This window comes from Salvia miltiorrhiza, chromosome 7 (genome assembly GCF_028751815.1).
Source record: "Salvia miltiorrhiza cultivar Shanhuang (shh) chromosome 7, IMPLAD_Smil_shh, whole genome shotgun sequence".
Taxonomy (NCBI): Eukaryota; Viridiplantae; Streptophyta; class Magnoliopsida; order Lamiales; family Lamiaceae; genus Salvia; species Salvia miltiorrhiza.
In genome coordinates, this window is record NC_080393.1 from 10,288,719 (window position 1) to 10,312,019 (window position 23,301).

General features: G+C 35.7%; 4 protein-coding genes across 5 annotated transcripts; 2 read left to right on the forward strand and 2 right to left on the reverse strand.

Moving 5' to 3' along the window:
* Window positions 1-1,997: 1,997 nt before the first annotated feature.
* LOC130992495 (casein kinase 1-like protein HD16) lies at window positions 1,998-7,683 on the forward strand. 2 transcript variants are annotated; one of them, XM_057917146.1, is made up of 17 exons: window positions 1,998-2,320; window positions 2,456-2,888; window positions 3,648-3,779; window positions 3,867-3,940; window positions 4,021-4,090; window positions 4,177-4,232; window positions 4,317-4,388; window positions 5,123-5,217; window positions 5,303-5,369; window positions 5,479-5,608; window positions 5,720-5,938; window positions 6,050-6,192; window positions 6,397-6,571; window positions 6,674-6,764; window positions 6,851-7,008; window positions 7,088-7,276; window positions 7,362-7,683. In XM_057917146.1, exons 2-17 carry the CDS (start codon window positions 2,487-2,489, stop codon window positions 7,419-7,421), a joined length of 2,133 nt encoding a protein of 710 aa, XP_057773129.1. In that variant the 5' UTR covers window positions 1,998-2,320; window positions 2,456-2,486; the 3' UTR covers window positions 7,422-7,683. The 2 variants fall into 2 exon arrangements, with proteins under 2 accessions (XP_057773129.1, XP_057773130.1); XM_057917147.1 differs by having other exon boundaries at window positions 6,062-6,192.
* Window positions 7,684-8,133: 450 nt separating this feature from the next.
* On the reverse strand, window positions 8,134-12,058 carry LOC130992496 (protein SAWADEE HOMEODOMAIN HOMOLOG 1-like). The gene is made up of 9 exons (XM_057917148.1): window positions 11,632-12,058; window positions 10,815-10,900; window positions 10,636-10,681; window positions 10,452-10,566; window positions 9,962-10,043; window positions 9,812-9,863; window positions 8,842-8,985; window positions 8,597-8,716; window positions 8,134-8,471 (listed from the first exon to the last, which is right to left on the reverse strand). The coding sequence occupies exons 1-9, from the start codon at window positions 11,671-11,673 to the stop codon at window positions 8,349-8,351; spliced, it is 810 nt and encodes a 269-aa protein (XP_057773131.1). The 5' UTR covers window positions 11,674-12,058; the 3' UTR covers window positions 8,134-8,348.
* A 3,411-nt stretch (window positions 12,059-15,469) lies between these two features.
* Window positions 15,470-18,984, reverse strand: LOC130992497 (gibberellin 3-beta-dioxygenase 4). Its single transcript, XM_057917149.1, is given in 4 exon segments — window positions 15,470-16,006; window positions 17,500-17,775; window positions 17,777-17,852; window positions 18,271-18,984. Coding segments are annotated over 4 exon segments (1,131 nt in total). The 5' UTR covers window positions 18,807-18,984; the 3' UTR covers window positions 15,470-15,763.
* A 2,213-nt stretch (window positions 18,985-21,197) lies between these two features.
* Window positions 21,198-22,121, forward strand: LOC130992498 (uncharacterized). The gene is made up of 2 exons (XM_057917150.1): window positions 21,198-21,427; window positions 21,518-22,121. Exons 1-2 carry the CDS (start codon window positions 21,230-21,232, stop codon window positions 22,070-22,072), a joined length of 753 nt encoding a protein of 250 aa, XP_057773133.1. The 5' UTR covers window positions 21,198-21,229; the 3' UTR covers window positions 22,073-22,121.
* Window positions 22,122-23,301: the final 1,180 nt, after the last annotated feature.

The window sequence follows — 23,301 nt, forward strand, 5'->3', positions numbered from 1 at the left end:
TGCCAAGGTGATGTACATCCATGGAACAATTAATAGGAGAAAAAACTTGTACGCAGAAGAATTAAAGATTGATAGATGTTCACGAGTTGTGTCCTCATAATCGAATTTTGGACATCGCTTAGGGCAACACATATCCAATTTAAGGAGCGCCGGTAATCGAGAATTCATGTGATGGTCAGGGCCGATTATCTCTTTCTGGGACCTCTCGCGCCGGATGAATTTCGGCGCGTTGGCATTGTTTCATCGGGAGAAGCGGATTTCGGTAGTTGGCCGGTGAGGCTGGGGGCAGACCTGCGGGGGAAGAAAAAGTATTTATGTTCTTCTCTATTATTCATGTTCTTAAATTTTTAGTTGGGGCTATAAAAATAAGTTATGTAGAAATACTTGAATTGGGGTTATAAAAAGTTTGAGATTGTACGCAATATTTTTTGAAAAATAATTTTTACGAACCTTTTAATTTATTACAAATTTTAAATGGGGTTACGAGGGTATATTAGTACAATCATAATTATCTTTATTATATTTTTAAATAAGAGGCTATAGTGAGAAAATTGGGGGCTATGTTTAAAATTATCCTTACTTTAAACTGAATACTCCCTCGTCCTTGTAAAAGTAGATATATGTAAATGGCACAAGTTTTCCATTCATAATAGATTGGATATATTTTATGAGGACGGACCAAAATGACAAATTGGATAGAGGACGGAGGGAGTATACTTTTTTTCGAATAAAGCGAGCAGAGAACGACTGTATGACAACCTGTCCTTCACCAGCCCAATTGTCCAACCCACTAAACTTCATATCCAGCCCACATATTTCTCGGGCCGGGTCGGATTCAATTTATCCGTCGAAAAGGAAATTAATATTAAAAAAAAAGGGTAATTCTATTCATAGCCCCTATTTTACTCATTATAGCCCCTCATCTAAAATAATAATAATAAATAATTATGAATTTACTAATTTATCCTATAATTTATAGCCCCCAAATTAAATATTTTAAAATTCTTAGTCTCAAATTAACCTACAATACACACTATCAACATACAAAATATTCTGCAAATCTTCGTTTGTGCTTTACCTTCTCTCTCTTCATCATAAATGGAAGTAACTCATCCACCTCTACATCTGAGTAAGTGCTTTTTATCAGATTCATCTTCTCTGCAATCCATTGTGAAAATAAAAATCAATTAAAAAACATAATCTTATTCACATAGATCATGTGGAAAAGACTTGCGCATTCCAATTACTGTAAACCAAGTCAACCATGGAAAGAATCGAAAAAAGATAAAGAGAAGAACAAACTAAAGACAGACCATTTTTCACATTTATAGAACATTAGCGAAGCAGAACCCTTTCAAACTAACAAGATAATTAATCTGATGATTTGTGAAATTAATTCTCAAGATCAATGTACTGTTTCTTGATTATTTGTGAAATTAATTCCCTTACAGAGGCAAATTGAGGGATTCCTCTCACGTTAACATATAGTGAATTGGAGCACGAGGATAGCATCAAAAGCTATGAAAATTGATTTAAGCCTCCAGTGCCTTCACCAAGAAAACCCAGTCAAGTAAATTTCCCAAATTTAGATTTGTTTCGTACTTTGATAGTGTGGATTGTAGGTATTTAATTTTGGGGCTATGAGTTATAGGATATTTGATTTGGGGCTATGGATTATAGGGTAAATTAGTAAATTTATAATTATTTATTATTATTATTTTAAATTGGGGCTATGTGGAGTAAAATGGGGGCTATGAATAGAATCACCCAAAAAAAAAAGCGTTACAAAATATCTGCGTGGGCAGCAAGATACACGTGGACCCCCTATGCACCATCATCTGGCAGACCAACGGCCCAGATTGAACAATCTGTTGGTTTCCCCTATTGGCCCCCTGCTTCGTGGCAAATGGTAACATGCAGCACAGAGGGCATTTTCGTCATTTCATCTTCGTCTCCTCTCCATTATTTCCAAAATTTCCCGGACTATATCCCGACCGATGATTCGTTGAATCGACGGTGGAGATCTATTAAGAGCAGCAAAAATGTTTTTTTTATTTTATTTCATTAAATCTATACATTTCAGAAATGTACGTACATACACAATCGCCTCGCATCCCCTCTCTCGCGAAACCAAAATCGACTACTGTTGTTTCCGATTCTATCTCTCTCTAAAATCCAATCACTTTCTTTCTCTATTAGATCCCTAAATTTTTGCACTCCGTTTCAAAACCCTAGCGATCGAGCAGCTGATCAATTCTCGTTTTTCTCAGTGCATTGCGACGACCACCGCTTTGTTTCTTGAATTCAATTTCTATTCCTGGTACGTATTGTTTCTGTTTCTGTATTGTTCAAGTATCTAATTCAGTCCTAATTTCGGTGAACTGGATAGTGAAACAATACGCGCCGGAATCAGGACATGGGTGCTTTCTTGGGGCTGATTTTTTTGTGAATTCAGGGAAGGGGTGATGAAAATTGGAGGATGAACGATGCCGGTGCTGCGTGGCGGAGTGCGCAGAGGCCGGAGAGGGAACCAGAAGCAGGACCAGCCACTGCCGGATAAGGACGGCGACAACGTCGGTAAGAATCAGAATCAGGACAATAAGAGAAGTAGGCAGCCGGCAGAGGAAAACGCTGCGATAGCTACGCGTACGAGGAGGAGGAGAGCGGCGGCGGCTGCAGTTGCGGCACCTGTTGATGACAAAATAGTTACTGTAGTGGAAGCGGCAGCAGCACCTGAAGTCAAGGAGGTTGAAGAAGATAAGCGGGTTTCGGAGGAGGAGAGAGAGGAGGTCGGCGAGAAATCAATGGATGAGTATGATAGCGGCGGCAAAAGCCCAGACAAGGCGAATGGTGCTGACGATGATTTACCTTCGCCTCTCCCTGAGAAGGTGAGAATTTTTAAGTATGTTGTTTTGAAATTTGAATCCTATGGGAAGAAGATGGTGATGGTTTCTGCATGCATGTATTCGGTATGATAGATTGTTATATTTAACAAAATGTTTGAAGCTTTTTAATGGCCTAGGAAGTTGAAGAATTGATTTTTTTTAATCACAGATTACATTTGGCATCTGAAAATGATCAATGCGTTTTAGATAAAACATGAATCTTGAAAGACATATATTAGAGGCATTGATAATAAGTACAATATTCAGATTATACAAAGCCATCTAGCGCAACCAATCTGGAAAGCATTGATATGACTGTTAAGTGTTAACTGGAAGGTTCAAAAAGCACTGGCGTAGTAATATGTTAGCTGTTTGCTTGTGACTACTGTCTTCCTCTAGAAATGGTTTTATGGCAGCGGTATAGGATCGGTTAATAATGTTATAACTTATAAATGGTGTTTCAGTATAATTGTGTTTCTGGGATTGTAGTTGTTACTAAATCATTTATCTTTGGTTAATGCTTGCAGAATCGTGCCTAGTTACTGTTTTTTGTATTTATGACATCAAACATGAATTTTGAACAACAGTCATGCTGGAATTAGGAAAAAAAGAAGAAGCATATAGTTAATGTTTTTAATTTGACTATAAAACAACTGTCTCTGTCATATACTAAATTAACTTTTGCTGGCTGATTGTGAGTGAAATAATCTTCTTATGTCATCATATAATGATAAATTCCATTCCCTATTTTGAATTATATAGGTTCAGGTTGGTGGTTCACCAACATACAAACTTGAAAAAAAGCTGGGCAAGGGAGGTTTTGGACAAGTGTATGTTGGTCGCCGTATCACTGGTGGTAACGTTAATGAAAGGACGGGGCCTGGAGCCATAGAGGTACATATGTGCACATTATATTTGTGTTATATCATAATTGACCAAATATTTTCTTGCACCAAATTGACATATGCTTGATCACCATAGGTGGCCTTAAAATTTGAACATCGCAATAGTAAAGGATGTAACTATGGTCCACCTTATGAGTGGCAAGTTTACAAGTAAGCATTTCTGTTTCTTCTGCATCGATTAGACAATTGCTTTATCAATTTTCTTATCTTTTGTACTGCATCATTAACAGTACTTTAGGAGGAAGCCATGGTGTTCCACGAGTTCACTACAAAGGACGACAGGGTGACTATTATGTTATGGTAAGCATATTGCATGTATGGTCTTTTTTTCTTCATTACTATTCCTTAAAGTTCTATATTTGTAAGCGGGCACTTGGGTTGGACAGGTCATGGATATGCTTGGACCAAGCCTGTGGGATATTTGGAATAATAATTCTCACAGGTAAGTATGTTCTTTGGTTCTTCTGTTTTTTGATTATCCTAAATTTGTTCATCTTATCAAAACTTGTAACTTGTCAAATTGCAGTATGTCGGTTGAAATGGTGGCTTGCATTGCCATCGAATCAATTTCTATATTAGAGAAAATGCACTCAAAAGGGTGAGGGTTCTTCTCCATGTGCAAGTGTGGTTTCTCTGATGTTAATTTGCTTTCTTTGTCTGCATAAAAAAATAGTGATTTTGCATGTATGGTTTAAGAGCATTACCAATTGAATAGTTCTGTGTCTGTCATTGGCTTGTTTCATCTGTGGAAGTTGATAAGAAGTTTTTGTTTCTATCTTGTTAGTTGTATTACTGTTGCTGCAAATATCTTTTGGTATGCGAAGGTGTTAGAATAGTTTCTCTTTTGTCCGGTTTGAAGCTGGTATACAAATAGGACATTATAATACTTAGGCATCCTTTCATGATAATTTATTAATCCTTGACCGATTTATTTGGTTATTTATTATTATATAACATTATCATGTATTTGTGTTTCCATGATGCTCACTGGTCATGTTTGTTTTGAGATTCTTATAACCAGATTTATGCAGTTATGAATTTCTGATAGATAGATAGATAGATAATGACTAAGTTTCCGGAGCTATCATAGGATGTAGATACATAGTTTGAGTTATTTGGCAAGGAAAGCTAGTAGTGGCGAATGGCAGGGTACTTACTTTAGTTAGCGAATATATAAGCATTTTATAGTAGATCTTTTCTCTGTGAATCTCTTCAATGTCATGAAATAATAAATATCATGCTAGTAGTATGTAAATATAGCTTCACTTGTGAGCTTTCCTGTAGATGTCAGACTTACTAATGATTATTTCACTTGTATTGCAAAAATGGCAGATATGTTCATGGGGATGTGAAGCCTGAGAACTTCTTGCTTGGTTCTGTAGGAAGTTCTGATGAAAAAAAGTTATTCCTGGTTGATCTTGGTTTAGGTAAATGTCTTGCATATCCTTGATGAAATACCTATTTTTATTTTTGTTTTGGGTATATTTCATTGCTAAGAGTGACTTGCATCAGCTACTAGATGGAGAGATGGCAATACGGGTCTGCATGTTGAATATGATCAACGGCCGGATGTCTTCAGGTACATGCATGCATGACATTGAGGTTTTAAGGACATTTGTATATTTCTCCGCTTGCAACATTTTCCCCCTTGGTTTTCCTGATCTTTAGAATTTGAATATGGGTTTCAGGGGTACTGTTCGATATGCCAGTGTTCATGCTCATTTAGGTAGAACGGGTAGTCGGAGAGATGATTTAGAATCTCTTGCTTATACACTTGTCTTCCTTTTGAAAGGACGTCTGCCTTGGCAAGGATACCAGGTCTTCTTTTGTTTACCTTGTGGTGTTCAAAGTTTTGATTTTGGACTTTCCAGACATTTACTTATGTCAGCATGTTTTTTGCCCCCCTGACATGATTCTGCTTTACAATAGGGTGAAAACAAAGGATTTCTTGTTTGCAAGAAGAAAATGGCGACACCGCCAGAGGCACTTTGCTGCTTCTGTCCACAACCTTTCAAATCGTTTGTGGAATATGTGGTAAATTTGAAGTTTGATGAGGAACCTAATTACGCAAAATGTATATCTCTCTTTGATGGGATAGTTGGACCAAATCCAGATATCAGACCTATCAAAACTGAGGGTGCACAGAAGGTGCCTATTATCACTTATTTTATACTTCACTGAATATATCTCATGACTCTCTCTTATATAGTTTCATTTGTCTGCATGTCTAATTCCTCTTTGTCTATGTTGAAAATGAAGCTTATTTATCAGGTTGGTCACAAGAGAGGCAGGCTCACTTTTGAAGATGAGGAAGATGAACAGCCTAAAAAGAAAGTCCGAATGGGGTTGCCTGCAACACAGTGGGTTAGCATTTATAATGCTCGTAGACCTATGAAACAAAGGTATTCGTTCCCTAGTACTCCACTTGGATACTATCAATATTTGCAACAAAGTCTTCTCTTGTATTATATTTTTTCCTTTTTAATGTAATTCACCATTTATTTTGCATGTTTATGATTTACTGTTAACTAGTATTGGAGAAATGTATTATTTTGCTTGCTCTTTTGTCAAATCTAAAATTTGCGTTTCTTGGGTTTGTATTGAAGATATCACTATAATGTGATGGATGTGAGGCTTTCCCAGCACATTGAGAAGGGGACGGAAGATGGCTTATACATTAGTTGCGTAGCATCTTGCCAAAATTTGTGGGCATTGATAATGGATGCTGGTACCGGCTTCTCTGCTCAAGTATATGAACTGTCACCTTTCTTTCTTCACAAGGTACATTAGTTAATGCTTGTTGTGAATATATGTTTTCAGTACTTTCTGTTCGATTCTATTTGAAGCTGTTGGCACAATAACTTCTATTTGTTGTGCTTACAGGAATGGATAATGGAACAATGGGAAAAGAATTTCTATATCAGTGCAGTCGCAGGAGCCAGCAACGGTAGTTCCTTAATTGTTATGTCGAGAGGTGAACTTTTTTAGTCTAAGGTTAAATGTACAGTTTCTGCTATATATTTTTATATATGTTCATTCAGATATACAAATCCAATTCAGGGACACAGTATGTGCAACAATCCTACAAAGTTAGTGATTCTTTTCCATTTAAGTGGATAAACAAAAAGTGGAGGGAAGGTTTCTACATAACCTCCATGGCTACATCAGGGACTAGATGGGCTGTGGTTATGTCTCGTGGTGCTGGATTTTCGGACCAGGTTTCCTCCCCAGCCTGAAACACTTGGCGTTGTATTTTATGTTTCTTGTGTTTCCTAATTACATCACTGAATCCGATAGGTTGTGGAACTTGATTTTCTATATCCAAGCGAGGGCATCCACCGACGTTGGGACAATGGATACCGTATAACTGCGACAGCTGCAACTTCTGACCAGGCTGCTTTTGCCCTAAGCGTGCCGAGAAGAAAGCCGATGGATGAAACGCAGGAAACGTTGCGTACATCCACGTTTCCGAGCACCCATGTCAAGGTTTGGTCCACTGTCATTTTGGGTTGGTCCGTGGAATAACACCCCAAATCCGTTATACGTGTTAACGGGTTCTGGTATTTTACAGGAGAAATGGGCGAAAAATCTATACATTGCATCGGTTTGCTATGGGCGTACAGTTTCTTAGAGGGGGCGGCGACGCCTGAGGTTGAACGACTTGAACATCGGAACCGTGTACAGGAGGGTAATGGTGGTGTGCAAGAAGTTTTCCAGCGAAAACAAGCGTAGTAGTTGTAGGCACAGTACAAAAGGTAGTGTTAGGATCTTGTGTTGCGTAAAAGGAGCCTAACGTCTTTGTTTTTCTTTTGTCTTTCGTCGAATTCAAATGTTAACAAGTGCTCATTTAGATTATATGCTATTGCTGACTAACCAGTGTTTATATTGCTCTCTGTGGACATCTCTTCTGGATGGAAATCCATTATTCTCTTCATGTTCATAACTGTGTGTGTGTGTGTGTGAGGGCCAAAAAATAGCCTACGTTAGAACTATGAAAGATTTGCCTGAAACCAAGTTTAGCTAACAGTTGTAAGACAAAAAATTGTACATTTGTGCATTCAAATCAATTTGGATTCATCAATTTCTATTTGGGGGGTGTTTGTTTTCATGATTGATAAGATGTGTAATTGAATATTTTTAGTCTTATTATAAAAATATTTTCAATTCACTCTATCAATGGAATATAATTCATATGAATCAAGTAAAATTAGTTCCAATGATAAAACCTACCAAGTGCCTTGAGATGATCTATTTTTATCAAGATTACTCTTGAGTTTATTAATTCATAATTAAGATTTAGTAATCATAAGTAGAATTTAATTTGGGTGCACACGCAGGAGAGAGAGAGAGAGAGAGAGAGTTTTATTAAGAGTGTTGATCAAAGTTTCAAGATTACATGCTCCCTCTAACATCAACAGTTGCAAACAGTTACAAGCTTTCAAATAACTTCTTCCTTTCCTCTAAAAGAGCATTTTTACTTTAGGTGATAGATTGGAGTGAGTATTTGAAGGATTGTATGGTCACACCTAAAATGATGCACTCCGTCGATTCCTCAGCCTCATAACAGCTGCAGCAAGTTCTGCACCCCGCTGGGCTGCAACGGCACAAGCTTACACTCCTCGCTGTCTTTAGCCGCCGGTTTTGTTGGCCTGTAACACAGTTTCTCCGCTGTAACCTTGCCCTGCAATCAAGATAAACGAAAACATTAGGAATCGGAACACAAAAAACCACCAAGATATTTCTAGGATTTTCACTAGCCAGGAACCAGACAACATGAAATCATCCCCTTCTAGGAAATATTTACACCTCAACATTGTCGTGGTCCCAACGGACTGCAAAAACGCACGTGCATATGCTACTGTCGTGCACCTTCCTCTCGATTTCCACAACATGCGCGTCACAGTAGAGTGCATGGTCCTCGGCTTCCTGGAGAAGAATACTTACCATTATACATCAACTAAGTTTTCTATAGTCAACTTTAGATGCCATTTTAAGATTTGTTGAAGTAACAGAGGAGAAACGCAACGAGAAGAGAGAAAACTAGGTGGTACCCTGAAGCAGAGAACGAGATCTCCGACACTGACTTTATCACATTCCGAATGTTCCAAAGGGATTGAGCGCTCCCTTACTGCCTTGCTAACGCTCACCCATTCGTCTTCATCTTTGCCAAAGCCGGAAAATCTCACACGAACATGCTGTCATATTTACGAAAAAGATTTATGTCATTGTCTCTGAAGAACTGATGATGGATAGCTATCACATGAATAAACCCTATTGACCTATGCATGTTACAGAAGGATTGACTATTGTGTTTAAAAGTCCGTATTTAAGCTTCCTCGTCTTCTCCTTTTCCTTGTATGCTTTCACCTAATATAATGAATTGTTAGCTGAGGTTAAGTTTTTAGATCAGAAGCCAACTGCTGGTGTCAGTTACCCGAATATGACAATAGAGTCACTTGAATTCTCGATTTTAAGGATTTTGACAAAACATAGTCAGTATGCTAAGAGGGGTTTATTATAGTTTCGGGTTTCATATAAAGAGCATCCCAAAGTGTCTTTCCTTCTCCACGTCTCTTGATTAGCTTTACGTCTGAATTACATATTTGGAATTTGATAAGCACCAAGATGTTTTCATGAGAAGATTATACACAAAGAAAAGGTTTATAATAGGTATCGGCTTCACAAGCGCGAGGGCCAAAGAGCCTGCAAGAAGACATGCACTCTGTTTTTCTAGGAAGCTAAAATTACTCGTCAGGTGAACATTCTCCTCGACTAAAAACACCAAATATTCACTGTAATCGATATATGTTTATTCCCTACAACATTCTAGAAAAATGCAACATGATCTTACATCCAGAACCTATATGTTGCGGAAGTTTTATTCTCGAGAACCATTGCCTTTAAGACTCAAAATTGATTTAGGGATATTAGCTATAGAATAAATTTAATTTCAAGAAAGATTTCTCAAGGTAAGAAGTCAGCTACTAATACAAACAGGAAAACAAAGGTGAAAGATCTTACCAGATCCCCCGAGTGAAAGATTCTGTAGCTCAGGAAGGAAGCAACATCGAACCTAAGAATAGAAAGTTGAGCTTATATGGATCCTCGTCAATGTATCGGGGAAAGATGGTGGAAAAATAGAATTTCTATGAACATAAATTGAATGCTCACCAAGCAGAATCCTTTGCTGATCTAGCTTCGAAAATCAAGGTTTGGAGCTCAACAGCTGCTTCACTTGCAGGAATTGTAGGCACTGCATAAATTTGCAGAATTTATCATCTCCGAAAAGTCAAAAAACGAAACTACTCTGCTTCTCAGAACATCCAAAACATGCTATATCGAGAAGCTTATAACATGCTAAGCTAACAGTATAAGTACTTAGTATCTTCATCGAGTCCATTTACCAAACTAGGAAGTCTTAGATAGGTTCTCTAGGAAATGTGTTATTTCTAGTTTTCAGTTTTACGAATCCAAGATCGACGAAGATGGCTGTATATGTTAACGAGATTGTAGTTCTCGGGCAGGAACAAAGTTAAAACTTCATTGTTTTAACATCAGTAAATGAGCTACAAACTAAAAACAGCAAAGCAAAATAGTTATAAAAGTTTTGCAATTTGTATGAATGAACATAATATCTTGTGAAGGAGCATAAAGTTGCAACCTTTACTCCTCTTTTTAATTATAGCAGTCTTTGAACCAGCAGTTCCTTTCTTGGGTTTAAATGGGACAACAACAGCTGCTGAATTCGTCTGTTTATCGCAGAACCAACTTTGAACCTGAAATTAACCGCAAAACAAATTCAAATTTCAAAGATATAAACTATGAACTATACAAACGAAAGCTACCTGTTCCCATTTTATAGGAGGTTTTTCGGAACGGTGAATGGAACCACTGCATAAGAAACACATGAAAACCAATCAACCCAAAACTTAAATAAGTTCCTCACTGATGTCACAAAACAAAAGCAGAAAAATGTATTGCATAAATCCATTAGTACAACAAAATACCACAAAGAAGAGCTCACTTAAATTTAGTCGAAAGCTCCTGACAGAACTCTTCTCCGGTCGCTTTCTCTCTCATTTCCTTGAATAAGTTCTCCATTTGGAGTATCTGCTCACACAGTCAAATCAATTTCAGCAGCAACAGATCATCAAATTTCAGGCAATTTGCCAAAGTTCATCAATTTTTTCATATTTTCCAGTCACAAAAAATAAATTATAAATCCATATCCAGTAGCAAGCCTATGCCGTTCCTCATCTCAACGGCTTCAAACTAAGGCCTATGATAGCAAGAAATAATCCCAAATATTGTGTTGCTTTTTTGATGGAATTGTAATTGATATTATGTATATATTCCTAGTTTAGGAGTTGTATATCTATATATATCTCATTGTTCTCTTTATAAATCAAGGTGAATTAAATATTTCTCCTTACCTCAACCAAAAAAGGATTCCAAATTTATATATAAAAACATATTCTTGAAAGGTAGAGAACAATTATCTGGGCCAGATGCCAAACATCCAACTACAATACCCAAATAGCTACGGAACTACATTGCAAGAACTCATCTTTTCAAAACCCCACAAAACTAAAATGCAGAAAAAAAATAAAACTAACTCCAAATTCGTAAAAAAAAAATGATCTTGATTGTTGATATTTCAGCATGCATAGGATTATATTCAGGAAAAACAACCGAAATGAGAAGGGGCCATCAAAAAATGGTTTGTTGACATCTTAACCAAGTAAAGGTGAAATCTTTACAAATTTAACTTCAAGAAAAAAAAACAGAAATCGAGGAAAACAAACATATCACATTTAGCAACAAGGAACAGCAGGAATCACCTCTGCTAACGTGAACTCAGGTGAATTATCTTCATCTTCCATCTGTGTGCTGTGTGTGTGCGTGTGTTCACTGAGTCGGTCTCCCACTCAGTCACTCACACACACAGATTCTTGAATTTAATTCTTTGTGTGAGCCAAAAAAAAAAACAAAAAGGTTTTGAGGGAGAGATGTTCTCTACAGTGAGGTTTGGTGCAATTATGTTAGCTGTTGCCCAGTAATGAATAATGAGACCTGCTATTTGATTTTCCTCATCTTCTAGATTAATGTACAATTAATGAAATCTTACTTTATTTTCTCAATCAACGGATTTTATGCATCATTTGTTTGCTTGTTTAGCAAATCAAGATACTATCTAGTTTTACATTTTTCATTTTGTTTCATGAAAAAGTAAAGGAAAAAGCAGAATAAAATGATTCGAATAAGCCTTCTTCAGCATTATAACGGGATCTTTTATTTCATTATATTACTTTCTCCTTTCTCCATTTCAATTCAATAGATATCTTTTATTTAAACGTTCTATTTTAATAACACTTTTTGAATTATTTTTTATTTAAACATCTTATTTCAATAGGTCATTTCTTAAAATGAAAAATTCATAAGAACAAGTTTATATTATTCTTAACATATGTATCCAAACACTCTGACCTATTGAATTTGGATGGAGGGAATAGCATTTGTACTTATAAATACACGATAAATATTTTTATATTTCTTTTATATAGTATAATTTTAGAGGGAGTAGCATTTAACTTAATTATCATATAAACAGTTATAAATATAATAAAAGTATAATTTTTAATTGAATATATTTGAGCTGAAAAAATTAAAATAAAATCACAATAATAACAATTGGCATTATCGAGAAAGACAAATATTTAAAAACAATCTCATCCATTGATCATGATCCATCATACGGTCCAGAACTAAGAATAAATCTCGTGATCCGAATTTTGATAAACATATCAATAATTGTGATGAACATCTCCAGGATTCGATCCCCAAACGTCCACAAACGTTCAATAAAATTATTGCTATGTTCATAAAAAACTATTGACATGTTCAACATTCCTAATTTTCAGAAGAAAAAAAAAATAATTTCTCCATAGAACCTAACCCTACATATATAGAATAGAGAAACAATCTCAGTCATTGATCATTATCCATTGAACGATCAATAATTAAGATTAAATTTCACATCCAGATTTTTTATGAACATATCGGTAATTTTGTTGAAGGTATCCCAGGTTTCGAACCCCAAAAATCCCAAACGTTCAATAAAATTATTGATATATTCAACCTCATTACTGACATGTTCAATGTTTCTTCCTTTCTTGTATAAGTTCTCTTTCTTGTAGAAACGACCTCTATATATATATATATATATATATTATTCAGAATTATATTTATCAGTATTTGATGTGTTATATTGCCTAATATATGCAATAATAATCCATTATATGAATATGTAGTGTCCTTACCTGATGCATTAATAATGCATTAATATGTTGAGACATGAATATAATATAGTGTGAATGTATAAATAAATGCCAAATGAGATGAGATACTATATTGCTTTGACTTCACTTACGTTGTACAGTTGTACTACACGTTTTGCGAATGTTCTATACTATTGGGTAATAAATAAATTACAACCAAAATTAAACCTATTGTTTTTAGAGTTAGGGTTATTACGCAATGAGAAAAGGAAAACATAAATAGTGAATTTAACACCTACCCCCTTTAACAAATTTTGCGACTAATTTGTGATTTCAAATTATATTAGATAGATTTATAATGCAGTTTAGTTTGTTCAAGGTCAGTATATAATTCAAAAAAAAAAATTAAAAAAATGTCAATATATAATTAAATATTTTGATTCAAGGTAATCATTATAAATTAAAAACTATCACTTATGACTAGTTGTTTTTGATAAAATATTACACAAGTAAATAAAGAAATTTAAAGATCTTACCACGATGGACTCGAACTCAAAACTTCAAGTCTTGAGCATTAGAGCATCTGCAGTGGGGGTGACCTGATAGAGGGGGGGCCACATTGGGTCAAGGAGGTTGCAGTGGGATGACATGAGTCACATGATAGCTGCAGTGGGATGACATGATAGCTGACCTGATTTTTTTAGTTTTGATTTTTGCAATTTTCATTTAATTTTAATTGCGCACATTTAAATAACACAATTTACCTAAAATTAAACTTCATTAATGTTAAAAATCATAAAAATTACATTAAAAAAAAAACTAAAGACATAATTTAAAATTACTTAATTAAAACCTAAAAACATAATTAAAAATTATCTAGTTTCCACCGGCCCTTATGAGAATTTGATAGATTAGATAGAAGAAAATTGGAGAATATAGGAGAAGATGTGTGAAGAAGAAGAAGATAAGAGTACTTAAAGAAGAGAGAAAGAAAGAAAGAAATAAATAAAAAGGAAAAGGAAGGAACGGTCAAATGACCGATTTTTTAAAAAAAATTAAAATAAAAATCGGCAACGGCCGTTTTTCAAAATTTCAATTTTTTTAAATAGGCGCGTGCTTAGCACGCGCGCTCACCAACGGACATCAGGCCAAGCCTGATAGATCAGGGCAGACTTGAGGTAGACGAGGCTGCAGTGGGTGACCCAATCTCGGGGGTAACTCGAGTCCCCCTATCGAGTCCCCACTGTGAGTGCTCTTAATCGTCTACCAGTACCACTTGAATATACACACTGCAACACACGCACACTTAAATAACAAGTTTTGATATTCACACTCCATTGTACCACTCATTGTTTTAACGTGTCAATAAAGATTGGATAGGTGGAATTAATACCTTTAACACGAACAACTAGTCTAAAAAACACTTGCATATACAAGTGTGTTTCATTATCTCAAATGACTAGTCTAATATTTTTCCTCCAAAACTATAAATATTCTTTTCACAATTCGTGGGATCTAATTATATTCTTAATGATTTGGTGAATATGGCTAAATAATGTAAAAAACAAGCATAAAAAAGCTGCAAATCTCAAATAATTTTTTAAGGTGATCTCATTATAACAGTTTGGTGTGAACAGTTTTGTGCATCCTTTGTTGAACTCGATTCCACGAGGATTAATTACAAAATAGAAGCTTGAAAACCCAAAATATGATCCACGATTCAAATTAACAATTAAAATAACTGTGAGTTATCTCGAGTTTGGTTACATGTTAAAATAGAAGGTCAATGTGTAATGAGACAACAAATAACGAAGTCAGTTTTGAACGAAGTCAATTATGAACAAAGTTAGCAAAATTTGTATTGAAGGAGGCAAAGAAATCAACCCTAAAAAAAATAAAAGTCAAACTCGAAAAAGACAGTTAGCAGGCTTGAAGATCGTATGTCGAACCCGACAATCTTAAAAGATAAAAAACATATGTAATTCGGGTTATATTTAGACCAAATACTATTTTTTTCTTTATTGAAGTGTTTTTCATTGAATTTTCACTGAAAAGGTTTTAATGAAGCTTGGGTCATGGGACCTTCGCTAATGGGTCATTGGTAGTAAGTTTAATTTAAAGTTTTTTTTAAAAAAAATTTATGTATAATTGATATGCTTTAAAAAGGGAACCTTAAGCTAATAAATTCATAAGCTATCAAATTTCTACTTTCTTTTTCTATAAGCTCTTGAAAAATTCATATCACGTTCTTAGTTTAATTCTCTCGTTTTTTTATAATAGATGCTGAAACAGAAATTCGATTCCATCAGAGCAAACAAGCTCATTATGAATTTTGGATTTTAGCAATTTTTAGGCTGAAAATTTGATGATAATTCGGCTATGTGTAGCAATCGTATATATATAAAAACAAAAAAGATAAACTCGATTTGTGTTATGAATTGTTCTGCAAAATACACGAGTGGTGTTTTTTTAAACTCTAATTCTCTAGCTAGATTTTTACACAAAATACATGATCACTCGGGAAAAATCACTCGAGAAAAAAAAATTAAAAAGAGAAAAAACTGAAAGATTAAAAAAAAGTGAAAAAATGTTGATCTGGGCCTAACAAAGATGATGAAGCTATAAAGCCCAATCAACTAAAAAATGGTTACATCTGGCTCACTCTTTATGGGCTCTGCCGCTCTGGGCCCAAATATTACTTAAAAACTTTTATACAAAAAAAATGGTAAATAGAAATTAAAAATCGGTAAACAAAAGTAATTAATACACACAAAATGAATTGTTGGGTGATAGAAATGGTAAAATCGTCATCCTGTTTGGTTGAGTTTGTGAATTTTGGAGGTGAATATAGAAATGCCATTGAAATATTAGACTTTTCATTTTCACCTTTGAAGACTGGCCTTCCTATAACATGTTTATATTGCCCACCACTCCACCCCTGCCAAAAATCATTAAATAAAAAGAAAATTAGGGTTCTCCAATAAAATAAAATAAAAACGTTGCATCATATAATATTTGCATTCTACTATATAATCCATCATCTGAACTCAACCAATCTAAGATTAGGTATTTTGTGTAAAATTTGAGAATCTATACTTTCATTTATGTAAAAAGTGGATCTCATTTACCTTTATATATGTCCAAATAGCGTTGTTGTGCATAAAATTAAAGTAGAGGAAAATGTGGATTCGTTTATAAACTAAGAAAAAAGATGATTATATGAGTTGCACGGGTGGAAAAGTCATGTAATCATAGTATATAGTAGTAGTATCTAACTATCATTGCTTTTTCTTTATGTTAATATTTTTTTCTTTTTCTTTATTGACTGTATTTTTGAAAGGTGTTTGATGGCATTTTATTTTATTTTATTTATACGTTCGTTTATTTTTATCCTCCACCCCGCCCTCCAAAGAAAAGGATTATCATGACATTGGCATTTACATAATTCTTTATTGCATGTCTTTGTTTGTCGATAATGAAATGACCCAACTTTTTTGGGTAATTATGGTTATAATCTACCCCAAAAATATACTCCTGCCTAACTTTCTTTTCGTGAATTTTTCTTTAAATAACCTTTTTTCTTTTACATTTTAGAACACTATTCAATCATTATTAATACCTCATTTACTTGTACTTTTCACATTTTTATTACTTTAATAAAATTATTACTCCCTCCGTCCCACCTGTCCACCTTCATAGTCATTTATTCCTTTATTAGATGTCTCACAATATAGTCCACTTTCTAAATTAAATTAGCATTAAATTTCTTTTTTTATCAAAGTAACCTTATTTAAATATAATCAAACATAGAATAAATAAGGGCAAAATTAAATAATTAGATATATTTTGTACTTTTCAAGTACTATTTGAATTTTCCAAGCACTATTTATTGCATTTTTTTAATATGTGTGAAAAAGTGAAGTGGACTATGAAGGTATATTTTTTTACCACTTTCAATACATTTAATAATTTCGTCTTAAAATTCGTAATCCTCCCTTCTAAGAAATTATTTGGTTATGTAATCATATACTCTCTCCGCTCCATTAATAATGGTCCCTAACAAAAAAGAAAATTATTATCTCTCACAAAAAATTGTGGACTTCATTACTATCATTTTTATTTTTTAATCACTCTTCTTTTTAATTTTATGGTGCGCAAAAATAGAGAGTCGTTCTTAATTGGATGGAGAGAGTATTATATAAAATTAAATGTATGTAGGTTAAATTACTTCGTTAACCTCTATAGTTATGACTTATGAAGCATGTAAATAAATCATAGGTTTTTATTCATATCTAAATTCACAGATTTTAGTTAAGTTTGCAAAACAAAATTAAAGATGATGAAATAATTTTTTCTAGTCCAAATTCTCTCGTTCCATGTTCAACAAAATTGGATTCTGTATTTTAAAGATGGAAAAGATAAACTACTTACCTGTAACTTATCTCCAATGGTGACGACGATGGAATTTCTGGCGGGAAAAAACGAGACCCAACCTTTCTTGGAGTAAACATGGAAATCAGTTGTTCCACTCCACAAATGTAAACTCAATGCATGAGAAAATTCAGATCCCTTTATCAGCATTCTTATCACATCATATCTGAGTGAATGATCGCCGCCCATTTTCCGCCCATGTTTCTCTATACACCATACTTTTCCGGCGCTTTCTTGCTCCTCCGGTAACCCATTTTCCGCCGAAAACTTCTTCAAAACTATGTTGCTCCAGAAATAGCATAATTCTCCTACCTACTTCTTCCATTTGCCTCGACAGCTTCTTCATTTCTTGGCTGCAAAATACACACATTTTTGTAATTCACAAAAACTTCGTCAATAGAGTATAAAATAATGGGCTAATTAATTGCTAAAAATAATTAACACGCATTTTTTTTGAGGGACGCATTTTATTAATTGTTAATAACACTATATTTGTTTTAGAAAAAATCTGATATATGCTTGTTACATATCACTCACAAAACAATGAGGTATGAATATTGAGGTCGAAATGATATTATCGAAATATATTGAACGTGTTAGTTTTACTACCAATTAAAAAATAATTTTACATTACGGTAATTTATAAAACTGCCAATAATTAATATCCGGCCGTCAAAGTTACTCCCAGAATAATCCATCGATATATTGTGAAAAAAAGAATAAAAATGTATGAAGATTGAAGAGAGTTATTTCCTATGTATGTATATATACCTGAAATTTGAAAATCCAAAGGGCCAAATTCCCTCCATTTCCGATTTCATGGTTGTTTCATCACACCACAAAAACTCCTCGCTCTGATCCCTGATCTCCTCCTCGCCATGGATCTCCTCGAACCCGTATCGCCTCTCCGGCGATCTCGCCGCCGTCTTCTTCTTCTCCGGCGGGATCTGAAAGATGCCTCCGGCAAGAAACAAGACCAGCCCCATCAAATCCGGCGAAATCCCATGGTTGATCAACTCCAAACACCCAACCTGCGCAATCAGATCACATATTTTGAAACCCATTTCGCTTTCAAACGAACCCAGTTTCCCAAAATCGATTCTTGGCGGGTTTTGGACCGATTTCTGGCAGGGAAAAACCCGGTCCGGAAGAACCAGGTCGGGGACTTTGAGGGACTGCTGGAGGTATTCACTCAAAACGTCGTCGTTCGCGAAGGGCGACTGCCTTCCCGGCGCCACCGGAGACGGTGGAGGAGCTCTGAAATCCACGGCGTTGGTCCGTGGCAACGGCTCCGGCGTCACGGCCATTGTGTGAAAAATGTGATCTTGATTGTTTTTCTTGGTGTGAATTTTTGGTTGGTATCAAAGATTTGGTGTTTAATAAAGACGGTAAAAGAGAAGGAAGCATCAATGATGGAAATGTTTGGATTGTGAGCTACATTTTCACTTTTTTCTCTTTCATTTTCTTTCGTATGGTTTCTTTTTATTTCTTTATCTAAATTTGCTTTCTTTTATTTGTGTGAGTTTTATTTTTTGCTTTACAGATTCAAAGTTGTGCTGCTAATAATTTCTTGAGATTGAGATAGTACAGCTGCCAGCTTACCACCATAGCTTTTGATTTGATTGTGTTCAAAGTTAGATTCAATGGTGAAATCATGAAATTAACCTTTCCCCTTTTATAAGAATTTCACAAAACATTACTCCTCCATTAAAAAGAGTTCTATTTGGGGTTCGGTACGAATTTTAAGAAAATTGTTAAAGTAGATGTAAGTGAAGAGAGAAGTAAATTTATAGGGGTAGTACTAATATGACTTTTAAAGCTCCTTAATCCTCGATTAACTTTTGATGGCAATAATTTAAGGGCTAATAGCCGCTAAATCCTATAACTATTTTCGTTTTCGCGTTTTCTATCGTTCTCAGAAATTCTGCCTCAGTATATCACAACTAATTAAGAAGTCGCGATTTGCATCATGCGAAGTTTTCCGGTAAAATTGTAGATGACTTGGCAACCGGACTAATTTACGTGGCATAGAATTCCGATAGGCAAAATGACGTCGTTTTGCCTTACGTTTCTTTGAAATTATTAGTCACAAAACGACGTCGTTCTGTTGAATTAGGGTTCTGGGGTTGGAATGAGGAACAGAGAGATAGATGAGATGGAGGAAGCGGCGTCTCCGCCGTGGCCAGGGAAGGAGACGGTGCTGCGTGGGGCGGCGTCAACCCAAATCGGAGGGAGGAGAACAGAGAGATAAATGAGATCTGCTGAATTAGGGTTCCGACCGGCGAGCAACGACTTTGCTAGCGGAGCTTGAGAGAGAGGTGCGGCGGCGCACGGTGAAGTGGGGTTGGATTGGGGAATGGTGAGACAGATATGTCCACGGATAAGGGTCTGTGAGAGGGGAACGAGGGCGGTGGCCTTCCGGCCGACGGGTAGCAACTTCCCTACACATCATTTTAAAAAAAATAAAAATTAACAGGTAATTGCCATGTAGATGATAATCACCCTTGAAAACGATGTTGTTTCACTACACGTCAAATAAAATGCCACGTAGATTAAGTTATGTTGCCGGAAAATTTCGTCGGATGCAAATCGCGACTGGAGGATTAGTTGTGATATACTGAGGCAGAATTTCTGAAATCGATGCAAAACGTGAAAACGAAAATAGTTATAGGATTTAGCGGCTATTGGCCCATAATTTAACTTTACTAAAAACTTGAATTAATTATTCAACACTTTAATTAAGAATTCATTTTAATTCAGATTTTATTTAAGAATCAAACACTAATTTCAAGTATTAAGAATTCACTGATTTCTTTTTAATTAAGAATTCATTGATTTCGAAATTTAAGTGTATGGCATTAGAATTCACTGATTTCCAAAATTAAAATGAAATAAGGCTGCACTGATTTCGAAATGTACAAAAACAAACCAAGTGAAATAAATGAGCTAAATTTCATTTCCCACCTAAAATTTCAAACTTCATTTCATAGGAATTGGAGCCAAATTCAAATTGTTTTTTGCTCTACTTACACAAATAAATACAGGAGCATTTCAAGCCTAAATGCTTCATTTACATCAAAATCTGAAAAGGTAAGAGAAGAGAAAGAGAAGATGGCAGACAAAATGAAAAGAGCCAACATATCTGAAATTGAAATGAACAACGTTGTACAGTGGCTGCTCTAGAACAACAAGGACTTCAAGCTTCAACACGACGCGAAGAAAGAGGCGGCGGCTCGTTTCCAGATCGATGTGACAACGGTCTGGCGACTATGGACAACAGTATGGGCACAAAAGATGATGGGAAGGCCCGTACAACTCGTTTCAATGAAGAAGGGATCAACACACATCGATAAAAAAGAAACTCGACTAAGAAAAAGTAAAGCAACTATCCGTTCTAGAGAGGTCAACTATAATGAAAATGGCAAGCAAACTTGAAGTTAGTAAAAGCTTGCTTGGAGTGTGGATAAAGGAAAAAAAGATTATAGCACATACCAATGCAATTAAACCTCTTCTAACACTTCAAAATCAGTTAAGTATGCTCACTTGGAGCCTTAGCCAATTAAGTGCAATTAGTGCAAATGAGAGAATCAAATTTCAGCCTATGTATAACACAATACACATAGATGAAAAATGATTTTATTTAACCAAAACATCATATAGATACTACCTGCTGCTAGATGAGATAGAGCCTTATAGAGCATGCAAATCTAAAAGATTTATTGATAAAATCATGTTCATTTGTGCGGTTTCAAGGCCACAATATGACAATAAAGGTAAAAAAAAAATTGATGGTAAGTTTGGGATATTCCCATTTACTACGGTTGAGCCGGCTGTTAGGAACATCAAAAATAGATTGAAAGGCACGTTGGAAACAAAGCCAATCCAAACAATCACAAAGGAAGTCAGCAAAGATGTTTTCATCAACCAAGTGAGTTTTTAAACTATGCTTTTAACTATCAGAATGCATTATATGCTTTATCATTTAGATTATTTTCCTACTTACCACTTAATGTTTCAGATTATTCCAACAATTAAGGCCAAGTGGCCTCGTGGTGCAAGCAGGCATATAATTATACAACAAGACAATGCGAAACCCCACATTAAGGGTTCAGACCATGACTTTGTAATTGCTGCCACATCAGATGGATTTAATATCCAACTGATATGCCAACCGCCGAACTCGCCGTATACAAATGTGAATGATCTAGGGTTTTTCAGAACAATTCAATCCCTACAAGATGACAAGTTGGCTAATGGTGTAGAAGATTTGCTCAAGAACATGAAAGATGCATTTGAAGAGCTTGAGCCACATATGTTAAACAACGTTTTCCTCACACTACAGGGTTGCTACCATGAAATCATAAAATGCAGGGGCAACAACAACTACAAGATTCCACATATCAATAAGGAAAGACTCTCAAGACTTGGAGTTCTCCCAGAATGTTTGGAGGTGGCAAAACAGCTTGTAAGAGACTATTTGGAAGAGTTAAGGCGGCAGCAAATTGAACAAGGCACAATCTACAACCTTGATCAACTAGTCGACGGACTACAGCAGGTTGTTTTGATGGATTAGCAAGTAATGTTGACATTTTTTTGTGCTAAAATGTTTACAAACTCAAACACTGCATTATATATTTGTAAACACTTTTTTAATGTCTCAGCTTTGAAAACACTTTTTTTTGCATCATTGACATTACTTCAGACCCTGAATTCAACCTCTTAAACTAGGAAATACCTAGTGGTGGCTAGAATTACAGGAGCTGCACCCTCAGATATTATGAAGTTGTTGTCATCACAAGCTAATTTATTTTAGCCAACATATACCAACATAACAAACAGAGGGGAACCTCCTAAACTAGGGAAAACCTAGTGGTGGCTACAACCTCATAAATGCTTCATCATTTAGATTATTTTCAGCCAATAAATTTAGTCACATAAGGCAGGCAAGGCATCAGAAGCCAACCAAAAACAAGAAATAATGAATGCAAGGCATCACCAACCATCAAACACCACCACATAGGGAATGCAAAGCATCACCACCCATCAAACACCAACAGATAAGGCATGCAAGGCATCACCAGTCACCACCAACCCATAAGCAAATTAGGAACAAAATCACCTGATTAGATTAGGTCAAAGGTCATCGGGTACCACTGAAAAAGCAATCGAAGGTACCAAATCCTTCTCTCATCGCTCCATCCCCTCCAGTTATCAAAAGGTCGGCCTTCTTCATCCTGAATGAAGCCATCTACGGCCAGATCTTGGGGTGTTTTTGGCACCACCGTATCACAGAACGTCAGAGATGATTCACCGAAAGACTCCCCGATCGAATGAGAAATCGGGGAGTCCAGCGACGCCTCCATCAATTCCGTTTTTGGCACCACAGTGTCTGGCTCCAAAGCCCACGACGAAAAGGAAAAATCTTCAATGTGGGTCGCCGTCAAAACGTCTGAAAACGTCAGTTCAAACTCTGTCAAAGGCGCCATATCACCAAAAAATTGAGGCACCATCATCGATTCCAGTGAATAATCGCTATAATCACTGGATTTATAGAGATTCATCGGAGATGACAACGGATCCAGTGATTCTTCGGTAGAATCACCAAATTTACTGAGAGAAGTGAGAGATGGTTGTTGATCCATCGCGCAAGGGTGAGCGACGATGAGGAAACAGATGGGAAGTGAACCGAAATCAGAGTGAGGAAGGAGGCACAAGGCGGCGCAAACGAGACTTAGGGTTTTCAGAGAGAAAGACTTAGGGTAAAATGAAATTAAATGGGGAGTGAGGGGGTGTTACGAAATT

Coding starts and splice junctions, on each gene's coding strand:
- LOC130992495 (XM_057917146.1), top strand. CDS start 2,487: ATGCCGGTGCTGCGTGGCGGAGTGCGCAGAGGCCGGAGAGGGAACCAG. Junction 3,941..4,020: donor TATGAGTGGCAAGTTTACAA/GTAAGCATTTCT, acceptor CATCATTAACAG/TACTTTAGGAGGAAGCCATG. Junction 6,572..6,673: donor CACCTTTCTTTCTTCACAAG/GTACATTAGTTA, acceptor TTGTGCTTACAG/GAATGGATAATGGAACAATG.
- LOC130992498 (XM_057917150.1), top strand. CDS start 21,230: ATGTTCATTTGTGCGGTTTCAAGGCCACAATATGACAATAAAGGTAAA. Junction 21,428..21,517: donor AAGATGTTTTCATCAACCAA/GTGAGTTTTTAA, acceptor TTAATGTTTCAG/ATTATTCCAACAATTAAGGC.
- LOC130992496 (XM_057917148.1), bottom strand. CDS start 11,673: ATGGAAGATGAAGATAATTCACCTGAGTTCACGTTAGCAGAG. Junction 10,044..10,451: donor AATTAAAAAGAGGAGTAAAG/GTTGCAACTTTA, acceptor AAATTTATGCAG/TGCCTACAATTCCTGCAAGT. Junction 9,864..9,961: donor TCAGCAAAGGATTCTGCTTG/GTGAGCATTCAA, acceptor TTCTATTCTTAG/GTTCGATGTTGCTTCCTTCC.